The 24,954-nt window shown below is 48.7% G+C and overlaps 1 protein-coding gene and 1 pseudogene across 1 annotated transcript; one reads left to right on the forward strand and one right to left on the reverse strand.

The window, feature by feature from the left end:
• The first annotated feature begins 15,415 nt into the window (after window positions 1-15,415).
• On the forward strand, window positions 15,416-15,802 carry LOC109755664 (ethylene-responsive transcription factor 1-like). The gene has a single exon (XM_020314561.1). The coding sequence runs from the start codon at window positions 15,416-15,418 to the stop codon at window positions 15,800-15,802; it is 387 nt and encodes a 128-aa protein (XP_020170150.1).
• Window positions 15,803-19,366: 3,564 nt separating this feature from the next.
• LOC141020621 (myosin-11-like) lies at window positions 19,367-22,372 on the reverse strand (annotated as a pseudogene).
• Between the last annotated feature and the right edge of the window lie 2,582 nt (window positions 22,373-24,954).

Below are 24,954 nucleotides of genomic sequence, written 5' to 3' on the forward strand. Positions count from 1 at the left end.
CTGGAAGGAGTCCCAGAACTTAGAAGTGAAGATGCTTCCACGATCTGAAGAAATCAATTGTGGAATGCCATGCAAGGAGACAATTCTGGAGGTGTAAAGCTCTGCCAACTGCGCTGCTGTGATAGACTCTTTGATTGGAAGGAAATGAGCCACTTTAGAAAGCTTGTCGATGACAACGAAGATAGCATCATTTCCACGCTTGGACTTGGGAAAACCAGTCACGAAGTCCATTTCGATATGATTAAACTTCCATTCTGGGATAGCAAGAGGTTGGAGGAGACCAGCTGGTCGTTGGTGTTCTGCTTTCACTCTTCGACAGACATCACATTCATTCACGAATTGAGCGATTTCTCGCTTCATTCGAGTCCACCAATACGACTGCTTGAGGTCATGGTACATCTTCGTACTTCCAGGATGAATGGAAAGAAGAGAATTGTGTGCCTCGTTCATTATGACTTTCCTTAGATCACCTTTAGGAACCACAATCCGGTCCTCGAAGAATAAAGTGTCTCTGTCATCAATGCGATAGCACTTGTATTTGGAAAGACCCTTGTCGATACCACGTTTCACCTTCTTCACCATGGTATCCAGGAGTTGTGCCTCACGAATTTGATCTTCCAAAGTAGGAGAGACTATGAGGTTGGCAAGAAAGCCTTGAGGAACAACTTGGAGATTCAGCTTGCGGAAAGCTTCACAAAGATCCGGTTGGAATGGCTTGAGAATTAAGCTGTTGTAATAAGCCTTCCTGCTCAAAGCATCTGCAATGACATTGGCTTTGCCTGGAGTATATTCAATACTCGGATTGTACTCTTGAATCATTTCGACCCATCGAGTTTGCCTAAGGTTGGGCTGAGTGAAGATGTACTTGAGACTCTTGTGATCGGTGAATATGTCCACTTTTCTTCCCAACAAGAGATGTCTCCACGTTATTAATGCATGGACAACTGCCACCAACTCAAGATCGTGAGTGGGGTAGTTCTTTTCGTTGGGCTTCAACTGACAAGAGGTATAGGCCACAACTTTCTTCTCTTGCATTAACACAGCACCGAGACATTGAAGAGAAGCATCACAGAAAACTTCAAATGGTTTGGATTCGTCAGGAGGAGTTAAGACAGGAGCTGTGACGAGTTTCTCTTTGAGAGTGTTGAAAGCAACGTCACACTCAGGAGACCAGACATACTTCACATGCTTCTGGAGGAGGTTGGAAAGAGGCTTTGCAATCTTAGAGAAATTCTCAACGAATCTTCGGCAATAGCTTGCAAGACCAAGAAAACTGCGAAGCTGCTTGACATTCTGAGGAGGTTCCCAATTCACAATTGCAGACACCTTCTCGGGATTAACAGCGATGCCCTTGGCAGAGATGATATGACCAAGGTAAAGAACTTCATCGAGTCAGAACTCACATTTGGAAAACTTCGCATAAAATTGATACTCTCCGAGCTTGTTGAGCACCAATCGCAAATGTTTGGCATGATCCTTCTTATTCTTGGAGAAGACCAAGATATCATCGAGATACACCAGGACAAATTCATTGGTATAGGGGTTGAAAATGAAATTCATCATCCGAGAGAATGTTGGAGGAGCATTGACAAGACCGAAAGACATGACAGTATATTCATAAGAACCAAAGCTTGTTCTGAATGCTGTCTTGGGAATATCCTCTTCACAAATGCGAATTGATGATAACCCATACGAAGGTCAAGCTTGGAGAATACTTTAGCACCTTTAAGTTGCTCGAATAGCTCATTGATGTTGGGAAGTGGAAACTTGTTCTTGATTGTCTTCTTGTTCAATGGACGGTAGTCGACACAAAGTCGTTCCGTGCCATCCTTCTTCTGGACAAAAAGAACACCACAACCCCATGGAGAAGAACTTGGTCTGATCAAACCCAGACGCTCTTGTTCATCGAGCTGTTTCTTCAATTCCTTCAGCTCCTTGGGTCCAAGCTTGTATGGACGCTTGCAAACGGGTTCAGTGCCGGGCTCAAGATCGATAACGAACTCAACTGGCCGGTGAGGAGGCATACCCGGAAGCTCTTCTGGAAAGACATCTTGGTACTCACAAACGACTGGAATCTGAGAGATGGCATTCAATTCGCCCTTCTCATTGAGAGAAAACAACCGAATAGTTTCATCACGAGCGGCATAGATGATAACATCCTCAGAAGAGTGTGTCAATTGAATTTCCCTGGCAGCACAATCAAGTTGAGCCTTGTGCTCAGAAAGCCAGTCCATCCCGAGAATAAGATCAATATCCGAGTCACCAAGAACAATTGGAGAAGACAGAAATTTATAGTTCCCCATCTTGATGGAAACATCGGGAGCAACCAAACTAGAAGTCATAAGCTTTCCCGGAGAAACAACTTGCATAACTTTGGATAAAATCTCTGTGTCAACATTGTGCTTCGATGCAAATGGATATGACATGAAGGAATGCGATGCACCAGTATCAAATAAAACTTTTGCAGGAATATCATTAACTGAGAGATTACCTATTATCACATCAGTAGATTCCTCCGCTTGTGCTACATTCATCATGTTCACCTTAGCAGACTTGGGATTATTCTTGACCACTGCATTGCTGGAAGATCTCACAGGAGGAGGAGGCGGAAGGCGCCTTTGATTGAAGCATTTGTTAGCATAGTGACCTTTCTGCTGACACTTGTTGCAAGTCACCTCTGAGAGTGGACGATGATAAGGAGCATTCGACTTTGGAGCTTGATTCTGAGACTTGTTCTGATAGCCAGAGTTGGAAGATCCATGGCCACCTTTGTTCTTCTGCTGGTAAGGCTGACGAAACGGAGGAGGAGGAGGCAACCAGAACTTCTGTTGCTTAGCTGCCACAAGTGAGGAAGAAGAAGACTGAACTGCGTCCCTGACTCTCTTCTTAGAAGCCTCACACTTGAGCTGAGCAGCCTCTTGCTTCAGTGCCATGTTATAGAATTGATCAAACTGAGTAGGCTCAACAAGAATGAGAGCTAACTGCAGATCCTCTCTAAGGCCACCTCTGAAGTGATAGATCATGCTCTTTTCATCAGGAACGTCTTGTTTAGCAAAGCGAGCAAGTTTTTGAAACTGGATGTTGAATTGATACACAGACATGTTGCCTTGCTTGAGATTGCGGAACTCCTCACGCTTGCTCTCAACAACACTTTGTGGAATTTGGTGCGCTTTGAAGTCCCGACAGAAGTCAGTCCAAGAGATCACACGACCTCCTCTGGAATCTTTGTATTGTTGATACCAATCAGCAGCTTGGTCCTTGAGCTGAAAAGAAGCGAACTTGACATAGTCCTCAGGCCTGACATTGCTACATTCAAAATGCTTGTTGATGTCCACGAGCCAATCATCGGCATCCGTGGCCTCGGCACAGTAGCTGAAAGACTTGGGCTGATTTGCGAGAAACTGGTTGAGGGTAGCGAAGTGAGGCTGATTGTTGCCTTGGCCTTGATTTCCTTGATTGCCTTGCCCTTGGGTGCGTTCTTGCAAGAGTTGCAGAATCATCTGAGCATTGGCGTTGGTGGCTGCCATGATAGCTTGCCATGCCTCCGGAGGCGGAGGTGGTGGCGGAGGGTTCGCCTGACTCCCTTCATTGCGATCCGGATTCTGACGCGTTGGCGGAGCCATCCTGAAGAGGGTGACATCCGTTAGCATCTTGATAGACAAATAGACAAGTAGAATCAACGGATAGAAATTGCAACATATAGTCTTCACAAAAAACATTCGAACGAGGATGAACAAATGAATTCCACAGTAAATCACCACACTTCCATTAAGTTGAGAAGCCACTTAGTAAAAGGTATGGAATCAACATTTGACTTCGAACCAACTCGAATACCACAATTCAAAACAAAACAAAGTATTGGCTTGCAGAATAAGCCGGAACAAACATATGATAGAGATTTCGTCCGAAGTTTTCGTGGTGGGGCCCACACAGGCTCGATCGTACAGCACCATCATGTACAAGAGTGCACATGACATACGAAGCGTCCCCGAGTCGGCATAGCCAAGGACTCTTTAAGACACTACGAGACCACTGTAAAACTAACTGTGGAAAGGCGGACCACTAGACGTCGAACCCCAATCTCATATCATGCGTCTGTCGGAAAGATATCCTAGGAGCTACTTGAATTCCCACTTATAAACTCCCGAAACTTTCTGGTTATGCAATCTGGTGTTGGGGATACAGGGGACACAAAATATATCACCCAAACTAGCAATCCCTAGATCCAGCTGTATCCATCCGTCAACACATAACCAAGAAACCTTCGGAAATCGTGTACCTCAACCTTCGAAAGCATCCGTTATACGAGTTATGGCAATACTCCCGAACTCCCGCCCCAGTACTGGGTGGCGTCGAGGTGATCTCACCAACAACTGCATAAAAGAGATTTCGATGTCGGCGAAACTCAGGTATTCCAGAACTGCAACGATAAAATTATGACGACAACACCTCGGAGCTCAACTCCCCGGGACACTGCCACAACCCCTAAATGTCAGGAGGCACCAAGAACAATGTTCTTGTCACGAAACCATCAGAACGATTCCAAGATACCCGCGTGATCCTAAAAATTTTTTTTTTGTGAAATTTGAGGAGAGAAGAGTCAAAACTTCTACGTCAGGAGACCTCACCAGAGCGACGAAGGGACTGAGGAGTAAAAAGAATCCTACTCTCCGATATATATAATCCTAAGACTCAAAACATTTTTGTTCTAGACTCAACAACGCCAGCGATTCGATCAAGCAGGGGGCTCCTAAGTCGGGGATGGCTCTGATTACCAACTTGTAACGCCCACGATGCGGCTATATCTCCCACGTGTCGAGGCACGACTTAGAGGCATAATCGCATTGTGGTTTTGTCGCAAGAAGGGTCATCTTCACACAATCCCATGTAATGAACGAGAATGGGATAACGAGAGTTGGCTTACAATCGCCACTTCACACAATACATAAATATAATTCATACATCATCCAAAATCCACACATAGACCGACTACGGTCAAATCCAAATGAAAATAAGATAACCCCAAATGCTAGATCCCCGATCGTCCCAACTGGGCTCGACTACTGATCATCAGGAAAAGACACATAGTAACGACCACGTTCCTCATCGAACTCCCACTTGAGGTCGATCCCATCATCTGCACTGGCATCGTCGGCACCTGCAACTGTTTTGGTAGAATCTGTGAGTCACGAGGACTCAGCAATCTCACACCCGCGAGATCAAGACTATTTAAGCTTATAGGAAAGGATGGTGTAATGAGGTGGAACTGCAGCAGGCACTAAGCAAATATGGTGGCTAAACATACGCAAATAAGAGCAAGAAAAGAAGCAACGCAACGGTCGCGAAGCTAGAAATGATCAAGAAGTGATCCTGAAACTACTTACGTTCATGCATATTTCTGGCATGTTTATGAAGCTATCCATGGCAGGAGCAAGTACATATCATGTATGAAACAACTACAACAAGCTTGGCAAAATTGAATATCATGTTAACAATCTGCCAGAAATATTTTATAGCAAAAGTAGAGCAAGCTTGAGTCATGCTATGGCACTCCATAATTGCAAACAAGGGCATGAATGGATCAACTACAACCATATCTACAAAACATCCTTACTGAACATCCACAAAAGAAGCATGAATCTCTCTGTAGCCACATGGATACATAGCAACAAAATAACAGCAGTCACAGACTTGGAGAAATTACTGTCCCTGAAATCAGAAACATCACGAGGCCTAGTTTGCATGCTTGTGCTAGTCACCACAGAGATCGGATCTATATGCAGAAAGTTATGGAGCAAAATGAAGAGCATCTAGGGGCGAACATTTCGATATATTACATGCGTGAAACGGAGCTATATGCAGAAAGTTATGATGCGATGAACATGTGCACATATTGTAAAAATATTAGGACTTAGAGGATTTTCGGGGAAGGAGAAGAAAAGTCAACCGTGGCTTTTCCCAGATCGGATTGGCCGAAGCTCGAGCTCGAGCTCGCCGGAGCTGGAAGGGCGACGCGGCGGCCGGAGACGGAGGGCGGGGCGGCGACCGGAGAGGAGGGAGAGCGCGGCGGAGAGGAGAAAGACGGCGAGGCGCGGCGAGGAGGAGCGGAACGCCGCGGGGCGTGGTCGCCGGCGGTTGCAGACGGTGGCGCCGGCGGATGAGGTCGCCGAAGGGCGGCGAGGTGCGGCGGCGCCGGCGGAGGAGGCGGGCGCGCGAGGGGGGCCGCGCGGGGCGCTCGGGCCGCGGGGGCCGGCCCCGGGCCTCGGCGGGCCGCGGGCGGCACGGGCGTACGGGCGGCGGGTCGGGTGACGTGGCAGCGTGCGATTGGGCGAGGAGGCGGCGGCGGACGTGTCCGGCGCTGAGGAAGACGCGTCCGGCGGCGCGGAGGGGAAAATGATCTAGGGTTTCGCCCGAATTTCGGAGGGGGAGGTGTATATATAGGTAGAGGGAGCTAGGAGAGTCCAAATTGAGCACGGTTTTCGCCCACACGATCGTGATCGAACGACCTAGAGCATGGAGGTGACTTAGAGGGGTTTTGGGCTGTTCGAAAGGGGGGGTTTTGCTGCAACACACGAAAGGACTTTGCGGTTGCCCGGTTAACCGTTGGAGTACCAAACGACCTCCAAATGGAACGAAACTTGACAGGTGGTCTGCCGGTGGTATACCAAGGCCACTTGGCAAGCCTCGGTCCATTCCGAGAACGTTTAACACCCGCTCACGAAAAGAAACAAGAGGGGTGCGCCGGAGGAGGTGGGAGTGCCGGATTGCAAAACGGACAACGGGGAAAATGCTCGGATGCAAAAGACGAACACGTATGCAAAATGAGATGCACATGATGACATGATATGAGATGCATGACATGAACAAAATGCAAAACGGAAAAACAAAACCCGACCACGAAGGGAATATCATAACACATAGCCGAAAATGGCAAGAGTTGGAGTTACAAATATGGAAAGTTACATCGGGGTGTTACATGGTAGACCCAAGTACTTCCCTTCCGTGGACTCGCTTCCCAGCTGGAGCTCTTGCAAGAGCAAGTTCTTGCAAGACTGCTTGGCATTGGAGCTGAACATCACCGAAGATTTTTCTCGGTTAATCACGTGGCCAGAGCACTCTTCGTACTCATGTAATATGGAGTTGATAGTTTGTACTCCTTGGGTAGTAGCTTCTAGGACCAGTAACGAGTCATCTGCGAAGAGCAGATGATTAACTCGCGGTGCCGTCGGTGCAAGTTTGATTCCTTTAATCCGATTCTCCGCATCAGCTTTGTTTAGCATCGCTGACAGCCCTTCCGCACACAGAAGGAACAGGTAGGGGGAGATAGAATCCCCCTACCTTAGCCCCCTGCCTGGAACCACAACATCTGTGAGCGTGCCGTTCACTTTGAATCTATATGACACCGAACTCACACACTTCATGATCAGCTGCACAAACTCCTCCCTGAACCCCATCTTCCTCATCATCCCTTCGAGGAAAAACCACTCAACACGATCGTATGCTTTGCTCATATCCAACTTGAGTGCCATGTAAACATCCTTGCCCTTCCTTTTCCTTTTCATGAATTGGGTCATCTCATAGGCAAGAATAGTATTATCCGATATCAACCATCCCGGCACAAACGCACTCTGGTTGTCAGAGATAATTTCATCCAAGATCATCTTGAGTCGGTTGGCGATAACTTTTGACACAAGTTTGTACACCACATTGCAAAGGCTAATAGGGCAAAGATCTTTGATTCGATCAGGGTTCCGAACCTTTGGGATAAGCACAACAATTGCTTCGTTCCATCCCTCCGGTATACAGCCGCCTCGCAACACATGTAACACCTCTTGTGTAACCGCATCACCCACAGTAGTCCATAATCTCTTATAGAAAATCACTGGCATACCATCCGCACCTGGGGCTTTGAGATCCCCCATATCGTCAAGTGCTTTCTTGATTTCCTCCGGAGTGTACTCCTTACCTAACATCTCGTTCATCTGTTCTGTAACTCGTGGCTCCACATCTTGTAACACTCTGTTGTGGTTAGCTCCAGCTCCTGCCCTGGCCGTAAACAAGTGTGTGAAATGATTAGTCACCAAGTGAATGGCATTTTTCATGTGAACAGTATTAGCTCACGACATTGTATTGTAGCAAGATATACGGCCGGTGTCCTCGTTGGAGATGCACTCCACTTCCTCCTTGGTGGTGGGCTGATATGTTCATGAACAACAGATTTCCAAGTATGACTTGGTTGGAAAGTGCATAACCATCTAGTGCTACGGAACTACTAGGAACCTATTTTTACCCTAGGCAGATGTAACGGCGGGATATATGCATTTGTCTTGGTTACAAACATTCTCGATTGGGAGAACATGGCATGCTTTGAAACAGATAACAAGCCAACACCATAATTGTCACTGCAACTTATTCCAACTATGATCTTTGCAGTTCACAAAACGATGATGTATGAATGGCGATTTCCATGGACACATTACATTTGGAAGAGAACAAGAGGCATTTTTAACTTTGAAGGGCTGGGCCATCCAGTTTGTCCTCTTTTTCCTGTAGGAAGTTAAAGCAAGGATACTCCAGGACCAAAGGCGGCATATCAATACCTGTTACCTTTTCCTAAAAAAATCAATACCTGTTACCTCGAATTCTGGCACAGGTCCACCTGCAGATGTCATCCAGCGAAAATGGGATGCTGCAACGAGACGTGCCATGAACAATTAACATTTGTGAGCAGGCTTTAAGAAAAACCAGTGACTGTTGAACATGCAAGAGGAAAGTAAACCTTAAGTCGTCATCCAATAAGAAAGGAACAATCACTCCATTTTCCGAATTTTCAGTCACAATTGCTTTCATACTTGAGATGGTCTGCAGTTTGTTTTCCTTTGTCAGACTCACAAATATGTGAAACTTGAACAGACTGGCAATTTACTAACTAGAACAGGCTACCTCTGACAAAACATTCTGGGTGCCGAATTCGTCATCCCAAAACATCGTACTGATACGGTATATCTGTACTATGCTAAGGACCTGAAAATTTGTAAAACGAATGATAAGTTGCCCAATACGCGTAGATGAGTGACTAAACTTAACCGAGTTCAGATACCACTTATAGGGCACAAATCGTTGGTGATCTCTTCGAGTGTTTTCCATTGCTTCTGGGAAGTAAGCTGAGGAGAAAATTTGTTAGATCCAGTTTTTACCAATAACATTGCAAATGAAACAGCCATACACTCAGTCAATACAGACACTTACAAGGAATGCAACAGCCTGGCTAATGTGCTTCAGTTCATCCCAGGAACATCCTGCATACTATGTGTACCATATCATTAGCATAGAGGTTAAAAATGTCTGGAAAAAAATCATCCATACCTCTTTAGTCGCATCGATGCTCCACTGTTCTACTCTACCAATCCAGCCTTGACATATTCTTCATTGCTAAATGAACAACACTCTCGTCCGAGAAGCAGACTACAAGATACAGAGTATCTTAGAAGCCTTAAGGAAAAAGGTGCAACAAAGTACAGAGCTCGGGAGGGAGAATCTTACCTATGGAACAACTCGACATTAATATATGAAAATATTTGAACGAACAGCTTGGATATTAAGAATGAAGGAACTTGTACAATATCAATAGATCATATGTCAATGTGTATCATCATTACTTGAAAGGGGTATGCAAGAACTCATTCATGCTTATACATAATTGGATTTCAAAACATTCAGGTAGTTTCTTAATATTTGCACAATACTCTGCCAATGCCCGATCGGAGCTTGCTGAGCCAAGACGTTTGCTACAGAAGCTCCACTAATCAGACTTGCACGAAATGTTCTTGGTGCCTGCAAAGAAAAGTGTAAGTAAGCTGAACCTCAAGGCTTACCTTCTACTCCCTCCGTTCCAAATTATTACATGTTCTAACTTTTTTCCAGATCCGAACTATAGACACGTTTTAGTGTATTTGTTCACTCATTCCAGTCCGTATGTAGTCCATACTGAAATATCTAAAACATCTTATAATAGTGAATGGAGGGAGTACGTTAAAAGAAATCTAGTGCTCCCTCCGTCCGGAATTACTTGTCGCGGGAACCTGTGTATCTGAACATATTTTTAGTTTTAGATGCATCCATTTCTGCGACAAGTAATTTGGGACGGAGGGGGTATAGTTTATACATACTTGAGTACACATATCAAGAAATGTCGATACCTCTCTTCAAATTGTCTCTTATCGTTGTATACATAGAGGCATCAGAGATCCCTGGATGAAGATAATTTTTCTGTGCTATGCCCCAAACATGTTCTCAAAGATAGTAGCTTTTCAGTGCAATTTCAGCTGTAGGTCTGGAATTGTCTACAGGTCATTTGGAGTCATGGATCCTCAGGGAATTCATTATTGATGCCAAGGCTAGTTTTGGCCATCCTTTCTTCCTATAAGTGGCATTTACTGCTACATGGAACATATGGATCATTAGGAATGGCAAGATTTTCAGAAATGAAAGACCAACCTTTACTGCCTGGAGGAGCAAGTTCATTCATGACATCACTTTGCTCTCACACCATTTCAAGGACTCAATCAAGCCAAAGCTTTCAGCCTAGATTGCTTCTCTGCCTTAATTGTACTCTATGTTGTGCTATTGTATAGAGTAAGTTGTATATAGGTAAGCTATATATTCTCTTCTTAGGTAGATAGCGTTGTTCCTTAGTTTAGGAAGTTTTTGTTTTCTCTTTTCTGTCCTGGACTTTTGTTTTTTGTTTGTGCAATTTTAACATGCTCCCTCTTACCCCCTCTTTTCACACGAGAGGTAAGAGTAGATAATAGATCTGAGCCGTTGATCTCATTAATTAGTGGTTTGATTAACTCTTACCTTCTTACCTCACATGTAAAAAGAAGGGGTAAGAGGGAGCATGTTAAAATTTGCCTTTGTGTTTTGAGTTTTAATAAAGCGCCGTGGGGCTTTTACCTCACAGATTATAGTAAAAAAGCAAATAATTTACTGGAAACAAAGAGCAACAATCAGAGTAATTAAAATGGGAGAAGCAACCAAACATTTCCAAGCTAAAGCTACTATCAAGTTTAGAAAGAATCAAATTGTTATGCTCAAAGATTGGGTTTTGAATACCATGATCATCATTCTAAAGCTACTATCCTTTTTAGAGCTTTCAAGGACAGATTGGGATCCAACACCCCTACCCATAATCCCTTGATCTTGCATAACCTCCTGGAGCACCATGATGATCTTCTAGATCTGGAAACACCTTTCACTAAGTCAGAAATTGATGATGTGGTCCAAAACATACCCGCTGATAAATCCCTTGGCCCTGATGGATTTAATGCTGCTTTTTTGAAAGCATGCTAGGATATTGTGGCTCCAGACTTTTACAGACTAACTGGGGATTTCTATAATGGATCAATCAATATTCAGAGCATCAACTATTCCTTCATAGAACTTATACCCAAGAAAGATGTTGTTTCCCCTGGAGATTTCAGACCTATTTCACTCCTTAATTGCACCCTGAAGATCAACACTAAGCTCCTGGCCAATAGACTCCAAAATGTCGTCTTCAAACTTGCACAAAAAAATCAATATGGCTTCCTCAACAATAGATGCATACAAGGCTGCCTTGCTTGGTCATATGAATATATACATTAGTGTCACCAGACAAAGAAAGAGATCATCCTACTTAAACTGGATTTGGAAAAAGAATTTGACATGGTGAACCATGACACCCTCACTGAAATCTTGCAAGCCAAAGGTTTTGGGGATAATGGATGCAATGGATTAAGATGATATGTAGTACCGGCTATTCCTCTGTTATTCTCAATGGCCTCCCAGGCAAACAATTTCTATGTAAAGAAGTGTGAGACAAGGAGATCCTCTATCCCCTTTGATATTTGTTGATCTTTTGCAATCTATGCTCAATGAAGCCATGCTTAATTCCCTGGTTGAAACTCCCCTGCTCCACCACTCATGCCCTAATTTTCCTATCATGCAATATGTTGATGACACTATTTTGGTGGTCAATGTTGATGCCCCACAATTGAGCCATATTAAGAATCGGTTGCTTCACTATGTTGCATATACTGGATTAAAAATTAACTATGCCAAGTCAACCATGATTCCTATCAACACTTCAGAACCCAAGATGCATGAGTTGTCCCTGCTATTTGGCTGCCAAGTTGGTACTCTGCCACACACTTACCTGGGTCTTCCCCTGAGGCTCAGCAAACAAAGAATTGAAGACTTTGTACCCATGCTGAAAAGAATTGAGAATAGACTATTGGGTTGCTCCACTCTCCTATCTACAGGTGATAAACCTCATACTCATCAAATCAGTTTTCTCCAGCATGCCAATCTTCATTATGTGCTCCTTATGATCCCTATGATAGTAGTTAAGCAACTCAACATCTACCTCAAACACTGTTTTTGGAGAAAGTATGGTACATAGGAAAAAGGAACTGCATTGATTGCCTGGGAGAAAGCATGCTTGCCCAAATCACATGGTGGTCTGGGTATCCTAGATATTACAACCTACAATCAGGAACTATTGATGAAATATCTTCACAAGTTTCTCAATAAGGAGGACATCCCCTGGGTTAATATCATTTGGGAATCACATTACTCTAACTCTTTGCATGGGGATAAAATTGTTCGATCATTTTGGTGGAGATCTATTCTTAGACTTCTGCCCAAATTCAAGCAATTTGCTATATGTAAAGCTGGTAGAGGGGACACTGCCCTATTTTGGACAGATAAATCGATGGATCTACCACTTATCCAGAAATTGAGCCCTACTCTTTCACAATAACAAGGAAATTTCCCTGCAGATGAGCGAGGCTAGGGGATAGTTGTAATACAGGGAAGAGCTCTCGCCCGAGCCGCTCCCCCGGGCGGCAGGGCGAACCCTAGTCGTCGCCGGACCGCTCCTCTTCCTCACCTTCTCTCCTCCTCGCCGCCGCCGGAGGGCTCCGCCGGGTGAAGCCCGGTCGGCATCGGCGGCGGCGGGGTCCTCTGGCCTCCCTCCCCTGTTGCTCGCAGCGCGGGCGCATCGGCTTGGCAGGGACGCGTCGCTCGCGCGGTGCAGTGCAGCGGTGACCCGGGCGGCCGTGCCGGCGATGCGGCTTGCCGGTGGAGCGGCGGCGGCTGCGCGGTGGGCGAGGTGGAGTTGGCGGGGTCGGCTCTACTGCGGGTGGTGTCGCCGACGGCCCAGATCCCCTTGTCAGCCGACTTGGGCTGTGGCAGCTTGGACCGGAGGGCATACTGCCTTGGCTGGGTGGTGCTCCGATGAGGCTGAGGGGCCTCCTGCTGCTGTTGGCTGGCGGCGGGAGAGGCTCGGGGGGTGGAGTGTGGCGGCACGGGGGCGGGCAGCGGCCTCGGTGGCGCGCCCCTCTGCTGTAGGGCAGTTCGGGGCTCCCCTCGGGGTCCCGGCATGGATTTGGACTGCCATGGCGTGGTGGTGGCTCATAGCGGTGGTTCGGGTTGGCTCACGGTGGCGGTTGGACATCTCCGGCGTCGGTTCATCGGTGAGCGGCCTGTTTCGGCTTTGACCCCTCTTCTCGTCGTCCGGGCACTACCCTCGTTGAAGGGCTGGCCTTCTCCCCGCTGCAGTCCAGTGCTCGTCTCGCGCCTGGTGTTGCGGGATCGAGCTCGTCTCGCGCCCGGCAACAGGACCGAGTTTGTCTCGTGCCTGGCAGCAGGACCGAGCTGGTCTCGTGCCCGGCAGCAGGACCAAGCTCATCTCGCGCCTGGCTGCAGAATCGAGCTCGCCTCGCATCCGGCGCAGCAGGACGGGTCACCGGAGGCCAGTTTTGGCCGGCCTTTCGGGTTTCGGCGATGGGGGCTACCCAGGAGTGTGAAAGGCGAGGCCTTTCCACTTGTCTCTTTGGTTGGGGTAGCGACGGGGCTCGGGTGAGATGGTGTCAAGGTCTTAGATGCTGGGGCAGCGACCCTGGTGGTGGTAGCGCGGTGCTCATGGGCAGAGCCCGTGGCTTGGTGTTGCCCGGTGACCATGGCCGTGTGGGCGGCATGGTGGCTGGGGTGTGGCGTTCGGTGGCGGTGAGTGTTGGCCGGGGTGAAAACATGTTTTATCTTCGGACGGATCGGCAGCGGCGTAGCGCGTTCCCTTCTTGAAGGCGTCGTCGCGGCTCTTATCGGTCATCGTGTTGCTCTAGGGCAAACTCTGATCCTCGGGTCGGGCGGTGGCGGCACGCTAGCGTCGTAACCTTCTTGAAGGCACCGCCTTGGAGCACACGGTTCTTCATATGTGGCTTCATCTCTTCGCGGTGGCGTGTTCACGGTGGAGGACCCCGATTGCTCTTGTAGTGTTAGGGGTGGTGTTGTTGCGCTCAGCGCCTATGTATCCCGCCTTGGGTGTGTGCGTGTGTTGTCGTGGGGTGCGTTTGTACTTGGGCTGTGGTTAATCATTGCTTTATATATGCATTACCACAGATTGAACACCTATTTCAGAGACCACTATCACAAGAAGCATTTCACCAGTTCACCATCCTCCAATCTGCCTTATTAACAGACCTCTGTCAAATGTGCAGGATCAATGGACTTACCCTTGGGCAGCCAAACACTACTCCATGAAAATGTACAACCTTTTGATTGGTGCTAGCTCTGCTCACAACATCCTCAAGCTGCTCTGGGGTACCTCCTGTAAACTCAGACATAAGATATTATTCTAGCTACCACTGCATGATCGTGTCAATACCAGAAATCTTCCGAACCGCAAGAACGTGTACCTGGAGAACTATAACTGTGCCCTATGTTCAGAAAACACTGAGGAAACTGCAATGCATCTGTTTTGGGATTGCACATTTGCTCTAGACTGCTGGGGACACATTCTTCCATCTAAGAGCATCTCCAATAGATGATCCAAATGTAAAAGTAACTAACTTTTGGACCGTCTAAGGCCAAAAACGCAGCTCCAACAGACAGTCCGTATGTAAAAAAAATAGACCGCGGCCTCCTCGTGATGTAAAATACAACACCTCGTGGTGCAAATTTACATCACGAGGTGCATCTGGTCCAAAACCAGCCGCCGCCCGCGAACGCCCAACCGCCACTTCCTTTCCTTTCCCGCCCGCCCGTCCGCCGCCGCCCCGCCGCCTCCACACCCCGCCGCCGCCCCGCCGCACGCCGCCCGCATCAGATCCGGCCCGCCCCGCCCCCCGCCGCCCGCCCGCCGCGGATCCGGCTGCGGCCGCAGCGCACCACGCCGCCCCGTCCGCCGCAGCTCCGACCCGCCGCAGCTCCGCCGGCCCCAGCCCGCCATAGCTCCGTCCGCCACCGCCCCGCACGCCGCCACCGCCCCGCAGCTCCGCCCCGCCCGGCTCCATCCGCCACCGCCCCTCAGCTCCGCCCCGCCCGGCTCCGTCCGCCACCGCCCCGGCCGCAAGCGGTGCCGCTCCACCGCTCTCCGATGGCGCCGAAGAAGACGCCGAAGGACAAGTCGGGCTTCTTCGGTGTGAGGCAGAAGCCCTCCGGTAACTTCGGAGTGGAGTTCTCCGACGCCGGGAGGCATTGGTGGATCGGCACGTACCCCTCCGCCCACGAGGCCGCGCGTGCCTACGACGTGGCGGTGTGGCGTGCCGAGAGGCCTCGGGAGCACCTCAACTTCCCAGAAATCGAGAGTCGGGCGAAAGCGGAGATGCTTGCGCCGCAGGGCATCAAGATGAAGGAGATCCCAACGAAGAAGAAGACGACCAAGAAGCCGTCGGTTGTCGTCAGTGCTGGCGAGACCGACGAGGAGGCGATGGCGAGGTTTGCTCGGGAGCATCCGGAGCACGTCCAGGACGAGCTGGAGTAATACTGGAAGCGTGAGGCGGAGCAGAAGAAGAAGGGGGGTGAAGAAGGAGGACGAGGCCGGCCCCTCGACGGTGATCCCCATCGATTCCTCTTCCAAGGAGGACTGGGCAGACTTCTCGGAGGAGGAGGAGGGGGATGCGATGACCCGGAGAAGGAGGAGTTCTGGGCGCAGTTCCGCATCTCCGACGATGAGGAGTAGTTTATCTAGTAGTTTGAATAAGTAGTAGTTGAAGTTCATGTATGAAACTATGTTGAATTTGATGTTTGAACTATGTTGAATGGACTAGTAGTTTATCGTTTTACATCTTCATTTTGGATCATCTATTGGAGTTGCTCTTTTGGACCATCAATTTGGACCATCTGTTGGAGTTGAGCTTTTTTCGGAGCTCCAAAACGCACTTTTTGTCGGTCCAAATTTTACATCTCCGGTTTTGGACCGCCAAATTTTGGACCATCTATTGAAGATGCTCTAAGAACAGGGGTATATCCCCCTATGACGAAATTCAGCTTGACTTTCTTGATTTGCTGAAGGAATTTGCACTAGATATTATTGTCTTGGTTTGCTGGAGCATTTGGTCGATCAGGAACGACAAAATTTTCAGGTCTGCAACTCCACACCTATTAAGTTGGGTTCACTATCTTTTTTTCTATGTAATGCCATCACGACGGATTATATTAATTGTGGAAATAACGATACATCATCCGCTAGTACATGAACTAAAAACTCCGGTGGATCCACATTCCAGACAATGTTTTGTGGATCTACCAGTTAGCTACAATCATCATCTCTATTAGCCTCCCTAGGACAACTAGAAGAACGCCCGTGCGTTGCAACGGGGCCACATTAAATTTAAAAGTTCAATATCAATTATGTTAATATTACATTTAATATTCTCATACATATTAAGTGACATTGACGACCTTTTTTACCATCAAATTCTCACACACACACCCTCTCCCTCCCTCTTCCTCACTCTCTCTCCCCCTCTCCCTCACTCGAGAGGTGGGACGAAAATAAACCCGGAACGGAGACTACCAACTGGGACATTAGGAGTAGAGATCATTTAGTTGATAAGAATAAATAGAAAACGGTGTTAAAAAGGAGAAACAAATTAGAATACATTGAAAAACCAAAAGGACGATGTAAAAGGGGATTCGCCCTGCCCCCCGGGCCTTGCCACCGAACCGGCTCAGCGGTCCAGTCCCCGCGCGGTCGTCTTCTCCTGTTCCCCGAGCCGCGTCGCTACAGAGCCGGGCTCCTGCCCGACCACCTCGCTGGCATCGAAGGGGAATGGATAAGGGTGATGCCCTTCCTTCCCTGCCCCCATGGCCTCACTCCTCCTTGACGCCCCCTCCCAAATCCACTTCTCCTCACTCGCTCGATCCCATCGATCTGGACGAAGTCAGACGCCACGGCCACCATGACCGACCCCGTCCACATGGCCACTGCCCTCCCTGCGGACTAGGAGCTTGTCGAGGAGCTCCGAACGCCTTCGCTACTTCGTCTGCGCCAACGAGATCAAGTCCAGCACCCCCGCATCGACGTCGTTGCCGTATTCCTCAACCTTGGGCCACCGCGACATTGTCGTTCGATCCGCGCCGCCCCGAGCTCCCATGTCTTCCCCTAGGGCGCCATTGACACCGCCATGATCTCCTCTTGCCTTTCCCCTGTTTCCCCTCTCGTTTGCTCTCGTTAGGTATTTCGCCGTGGCCGAGAACCGCCGTCCGCCATGGCCATTGCAGGGGTAGCCACCGAGCTCCTCGGATTGAACCCGTGGCACATGCCCGCTCCTATGCACGCCCATGCCCGAGCCTGCCGCTCTTCTTCCGCGCCCGTGGGGCCACTCCCTCTCCATGCCCACGCCCGTGCTACACCGCGTCGATCGCGCCCGCCGCTGCCGTCGCGCTCGCCGCTGCCACCGCACCACTGTGCCCCGCGCGACACACACCCTGACTGCGCACCACACTCTCGCTGGCTGCGCTCGCCCCGTCTGCTGCCGCCTATCCCTTCGCTCGCCCCGCTGTCGCGCCCCTGCCTCGCGCCGCCTCCAGTCGTGGCCATCTTCTGCCGGCCGCCCCCTCAGCCACGCCGGCCGCCTCTCTGCCCTCCACCGCCGGCCGCTCGCCTCGCCTGCTGCTATGCGCTGCTCTACCGCTGGTACGCTGCTGCGCCATGCCCTCGACACCGCCGTGGACAAATGTGGCGGAGGGATTGTTAATGGAGTACGAGAAGGAGGTGGCAGAGAAGGTGTGGAGAGGCAGGAGGTCTGGGGCGGTGTCACCTAGCTGTGGTGGAGGCGTTTATGCAAGAAGGAGCCGGAGTGGAAGGAGAGGTCACAATTGGAAAGAATCGCAAAAAAAACATCATAACCCGGAAATCTCAGTTCAAAAAAATGCTAATATCGATGGAGGGGTGATTTCCTTCAATAGGTGAAAAACATAGGAAATATTGGTTGTTATCAAGGAAACGTAAAAATTTAGGAAAGTTAGGATTTTTAAACTGATTTCTATGCAAATGGGGTTTTATTGTTTGGTAACGTGATATCAGTACCTGCCCGTTTGTGACGTGTCTGATTAGGAAAGTTTGCAAATGTTAAGAAACTATTTATTAGGAGGAAAGTTGTGACGTGTCTGTTATTTGTTTCCTAAAACAAATTTCACTACTAAGAGAAATCGATTGATTTAGATAAGTTAGGAAAGTTAGGTTAAAATGTATTATTTGTTTCCTGAAAATCTGTTATTTGTTTCCTAAGACAAATTGAACCAATAAAAGGAATCGATTGATTTGCATAATTTAAGGAAGTTAGATTAAAATGTATTATTTGTTTCCTGAAAATCTGTTATTTGTTTCCTAAGACAAATTGAACCAATAAAAGGAATCGATTGATTTGCATAATTTAAGGAAGTTAGATCCGTGATTTGTTATACGTTAGGAAAGTTCTGGTTGTTATAAAGAGTGGAGAGAAAAATAAACCGATGAACCAGGGTGGGAGGGGGTGGTGGGAGAAGAGACAAAAAAACCATGGAAAATAAACCGCGGACCAGGGTAGGAGGGGGTGGTGGGAGGAGAGACGAAAAAAAAACAGTGAAAATAAACCGCGGAGACAATTCACCAACTCGTCCATTAAAAATAGAGATGATTTATTATTACGTGATCAAAATTATGAACTAGAAAGGAGCACTCCTCGTAGATCGCCGCTGCTGGTCCTATGGAGTTGCCACCATGTTGCATTACATCGACAACCTCCATGTAGTCTGATTCGACCATGATCCAAAAGGGAAGTTGGGTTCACTATCTAAAAGGACTATGGGCAGCACAAATCAAAGCTAAACCTTCCAAGACTGACAAGATCAAGCATTGGGTTGAACAGCACCTTTAATTTTTAATACTCCCTTCGTTCATTTTTATAAGTCGTTTTAGACAAGTGGAATTGAGCTATTTTACACATTGTCTGAAACATCTACAAAGCCTTATAAAAGTGAACAGAGGGAGTAAGTAGAATAATACCTAAAGCTGGTATTGAATGATTGTATTTATTTTTTCTATTTTTGACCTTACTGTAAATATACTTTAATTAATGAAAATTACAATAGAACGATTGTTCTACGGTTTGGGCTTGAAAAAGAAAAATCTCCTTTGTTTCTCGGAATTAGTTTGTTGTACATGCATTCCTACGTAGCGCAGGAGTTCTGATACTCCTATTTGCTATATTTTTCTTTCTCCCAGAATCAATCAATCGTACAATGTTCTGCATCGAGGACATGGTTTCAAGGAATCCAGCAACACAATGCAAGGGAAGTAAAACAAACAACGAACCATTATTGAGAACAACAGTGGTGCGGCAACTGAAGCTGTAGCCATGGGCTGCTATTCTGTTCTCTGCCAAAGGAAGTCGAAGCGAGGATTCTCCCGGATCAGAGGTGGCATATCAACATCTGTTAACTCAAATTCCTTCATTGACTCCAGGACGTCGTCCACCGAGAATGGAATGCTGTAGTTACAAGTGCCATGGGAGATCAGATTTTTGCGAAAAGTGCAGTTATCATCGATTTAACTTGACTCGGGCTGAACAATCACCTTGGTGAGTCATCATGCAACAGCACAGAATCTTGTTTTGGCTGGAATTCCAACCTCATGTAATGGTCTCGTACATTACACCTCTCATCAAATGTCATTACACTTTCCATGCTTGAAAGCACCTACAATCATGCTTTTCTTCATCAACAACCACAGGCATATCATAAATAGATATGGACACTGTGACTGGAAACTGAACTTTTGCTACTCCAAATGGAACACATTTGATGATTTTGCCACAGCTCTCACCGACAATGGTGATTAAAAGGAGCTTACTTCAGTAAGGGGTGAAACATCATGGGTGCCATATCTATCACCCCGGTAAAGCTTACTGATTCGGTATAGCTGTGGTATGCTAAGCACCTGAAAGCTTACAACACGAGTTACATGTACCCAACAGACGTGATAATGAGTGACTGTACTTAACAGAGTTCAAACACCACTTACAGGGCAGAAATGGCAGGTGATTTCTTCCAATGTTTTCTTCTCTTTTTCACGCATACTCTAGTAAGTCAATTCGTTAGGTTATCCACTCAGCAACTTGCAAAACAAACGCCCCGTCAATATAGAACACTTACAAGGAATAAAGCAGCCGTTCTAATGTGCTTCAATTCTTCCCAGGAAGAACCTACATACTGTGTACCACATATCATTAGCTTACAAATTAAACAAGCTGGGGGCGGGGTGGAGGGATGGAGAGAGAGAGAGAGACCTGTTCAGTCTCATAAATGCACCACTGTTCTAACTTAGCTAATCCAGCTTTGACATATTCTCCGTCAGTTAACGAACAGCACTGAGATAGGAGCACTCTACAGGATAAGGAGCATTGCAAGATTATTATTAGTATCTTCAAATAGTTAAGAATCTTAATTTAAAGTGTATAATAATGCTAAAATCTTACTTATTGAATAACTGGGCATCAATAGATGAAAACACTTGAGTGAATATCTTGCTGATTAAGAATGATGGGACCTGTACAATTAGTAGAAGCCATGTCAATGCATCCACTTACTTAAAACATTATACTCCCTCCAATCCATATTTTGTCGCTAATTTAGTACAACTTTGTACTAAATCAGCGACAATTAATATGAGTCAGAGGGAGTACATGATTACTCATAGTTCGGTTGCATACATGATTGGCTTTCAAAACATGCAAGTAGTCTGTTAATAGATTGACAATACTCTGCCAATGGTCAAACAGTGCTTGACATAATGTTGTTGGTGCCTGAAAAAGAAGTGTCAGCAAAACAAAAGCACGATGTTATCTTACTTTATAAAACATAATGCATTACAGTCCATTAGCCATGCCTCGATGCAACACCCAAGCAACGGAGATATCTCTTTCACCAAATTATCTCTTATCATTCCATAAACCTTCTCAAGGAAACCTCTGAGCTGTCCCTTGAAAACCAGAGCAGGATTTTTTGCTTCAACTTTCTGAAGATCATGATTGCCTCCAATCAAGTGGCTACCACCAGAAGCTCGGTTTCTCTAATTTTTTCAGAAGCACTGAATTAACAAATTTAAAACTATAAATCTAGAGTACTAAAAGTAAAAGCTGGAGAGAATAAAGATGCTTTACCCCGAATATTATATCAAGCATTTCAGAAATTTGAATTCCTCTCCGAGGAGTGAATCTACCTTCTCTAGCTGTTTTAAATGCTTGCTGCATAAGCAGGAGTAATGTCGATGAATTGGAGAGCCAGTATGCTGACATATCATTGCCCTGAGCCTGTGGGAAGGAATAAGTTGACTTAACTACATCAAATACCATAAATAATGTTGTTACTGCATTTAAATTTTGTACTCCCACATCAATACTCTGTTTTCTCAGTGTCTGTTATGCAGAACGATATGATGATTCATAAACAAATCATTCTAGGCAAACAAATTCAAATGTATAATTATCCAAAGAAGATGGGTATCTTGGTTTCATCTTTTGTCCTTAACCATTAATCATTTTTATTATTACTACTGCTGTTGATACTCCTGCAATTACAGAGAGGATTTTGTGTTGCATTTGTGTGTGCGAGCACTACGAGAAAGTCATATATTATAAAAAATATCAGAAATAATCATACATTTGGAACAGGTTAGACCATGTGCGCCCCAAATTTTTTGATGCAGATTAATGGTTGAGATTACAGGTTACCTCTTCAGTTAAGAGGGCAATATGGTATTTTATACGTGGTGGTTTCCTTAAGAGAATTAGTTGGTGGATTTGGTTTAAACTTGAATCATTTAGGTCCACAATGCAGATTACAATCAGTGGAACTATATGCGTAGGAAGCCAAACCAGCAACCAGCCCATACACATGTATAAAAGTACCAGATTTAATTGGTTGACCATGGATTTTTTTTAGAGCACACCAATGGTTGAGCATGGATCACACTGACGTAAACCCACAGGTTTTTGTGAGTAATGTATAAAGAAACAACTTAATGAAAACTGTAATCATAGGTGATGTTTACCTTTACTATACCAAACATGCTCGCTGTCCGGGGGATGGACCCCGGGCAGGCAACGGAACCCGGATCCTCTTCAAAAACAACGGGGCTGGCACCGCCCCTCAATACCGGCACGCGCTTGGCCGGGTCGCTCGACCCGGCCAAGCCCCGCAAGCCGGCCAGACTAGCCGATCCGGCAAGACATGTCGACTCGGCCTCAACAACTGGCGCAAGACAGCCGAACCCGGCACGACCGAAGCCTCCTCAACAAGCCAGCGCCACCCATGGCGTGCTACGCAATCCAGCCGCGGGTCAACTCCCGTCCCATCCAGGCCGTATGATGGGGACGAGACTTCAATCAACGATGACCGAGGCAATAGTGCCCCGTCCATGCCTCAGGTCAGTAGGAACGTGGAAATAGTGCCCCTCGCCTACCCGCTGACCAGGGCCGGTGTGGCAACAGTGCCCCCGCCCTCACCGCTGATGACAGCAAGCGGCAACCTGACGGAGAGCACTGTACGCGACTCAACTCGGCCACGCCCTGACGATCGACAAGACGGCGCACAGTCCCCCTAGGCTTGCGGGGCCCGCACCTAGGGGAACCCGGCGAACCACAAGCCCTCAGCGGGACCCAGCCCGGGTCCCCGGACACCGACAACACGGACCCACCGACTTATAACATTACCATTGTACCCCCGGGGGTTGGACAATAAAACCCCCGAGAGCCCACGATCATTCGGGGGGCGAGCAAGAGGACTACCACAAAACAGCAACACCAGAGAGAAGGAGCAGCCCAAGCCTTGGCCACCTTCCTTCCTCCTCCATACAGCTCCAGGAGCAACATTGTACTATCGATCATCCAACTATACTCGGCAGGACTAGGGGTATTATCTCTCCGGAGAGCCCCGAACCTGGGTATGTCCGGCGTCCCGCGCCCGCTCATGCCAACCTCGCCTCTGGAGTCCACCAGCGCCCTCGAGCCTCCTCCTCTCTTTAGCCATCCCTTGGCATCTGCCGTGCGCCCACCACGACAGTTGGCGCCCACCGTGGGGCGACTTGAGGAGCTGGCCGGGAGCATGTTTCAGACGGGGCCCTTCTCCTACGCCGACGAGTCTGTCGCGCTGGCGGACGACATCGTCGGCGCGCTTGTCGCCTCCTTCGCCGCGCTGCGCATCTCCGATGCGTGCGCGGCCGACGACTACCCAGCGAGGTGCTCAGCTACTCCGACTCTCCCCTCTCCCTCGGCGGCGGCGTTTTCGCCGGGGCAATGGACGTCCATGTGGAGGTCTTCGTCACCGGCGATGGCGCCTCCTCCTCGTCGAGCAAGACGAGGAAGGCTGCCGAAGCCAGGGCCGCAGCGGATCGGATCGAGCCGTCTGATCCGTTGCGCGCCGCGATGCAGAGCCTCCGCATCCCCATCGGCACCGACGTCGATGCCACCAACGTCGCTGAGGCCCGAACCTAGCTCGAGGAAAGGCGCCAGCAGATGCTGGACCTATTTGAGACGCTCGCCACTCAGCGTCGCCTGGACGCCGCTCAGCTGGAGCGCGACGCCGCCTACGGATTCACGCCCGCCGCGGCCGAGCCAAGCCGGGTCGCTGATGTGCGTGCCCGGGGAGGAGCGATCGGCCGGGCCCTCGGTGCTGCCCCAACCGTCTACGAGACCCCAGCGAAGAACATGCGCGCTGCCCAGGCAGCCGCAGTCGGCCTGGACCAGCTCGCGGGTGAGGAGCTGAAAGAGCGCATCGGGCGGATGCGTGAACTCCTCCACGCCGCCAACACCCAGTAGGACCGCCTCAACCAGCTCGCCAAGCCGGCGGGATCCGGCTCCGCCCGCCTTGGCAGGCCCGGCGAACTTCTGCACACCACTTCCTCGCCACCCGGCGAGGCGCACTCCAGCCGAGCCCGAACTCGGCGCGACCCGGCTGCTACAGCCGCCGACGGATTGGGCGACGAGCCCATCCTAGAGATCCAGCGCGGACCCGGCCAGCATGGCCGGCGTCCGGCTCCAACCGACCCGGCCCCCCGTGGCCTGGCCGCAAGTCGATTCGGCCTGCGCGCCATCGACGACGCCGACGCTCGCCACCGCCTCGATCAGCTCGCTCGCTCCCTGAAGGTGGAGGAGAGCGGCGCTATCGGGCCGGCGTGCTTCGGCCCGCGCATCCGGGAGGAGCCCTTCCCCAAAGGATTCATGCTCCCCGCGACACCCCCAAGTACAACGGGACGGTGAAGCCAGAAGACTGGCTCACCGACTACACCACGGCCATTGGCATCACCGGTGCCAATCGTCGTCTCGCCGTGCGCTACGAACCGCTCATGCTCCAAGGGTCAGCCCGCACGTCGTTGAACAACCTGCCGATGGGCAGCATCAACACGTGGGTGGATTTCGAGGAAGCCTTCGTCCGCAACTTCACGGGGACCTATAAGCGACCCGGCCGCCCTAGCCAGCTCGCCATGTGCGTGCAAGGGCCTACGGAGACCGGTTGCGAGTACCTCGCACGCTGGACCGAGCTCCGGAACAGCTGCGAGGGCGTCCACGAAGTCCAGGCGATCCAGTACTTCGTCAGCGGGTGCCGAGACGGCACCCTCCTCAAGCACAAGCTCTTACGCTCCGAGCCGGCCAC

The sequence above is a fragment of the Aegilops tauschii genome, chromosome 7 (assembly GCF_002575655.3).
Source record: "Aegilops tauschii subsp. strangulata cultivar AL8/78 chromosome 7, Aet v6.0, whole genome shotgun sequence".
Taxonomy (NCBI): domain Eukaryota; kingdom Viridiplantae; phylum Streptophyta; class Magnoliopsida; order Poales; family Poaceae; genus Aegilops; species Aegilops tauschii.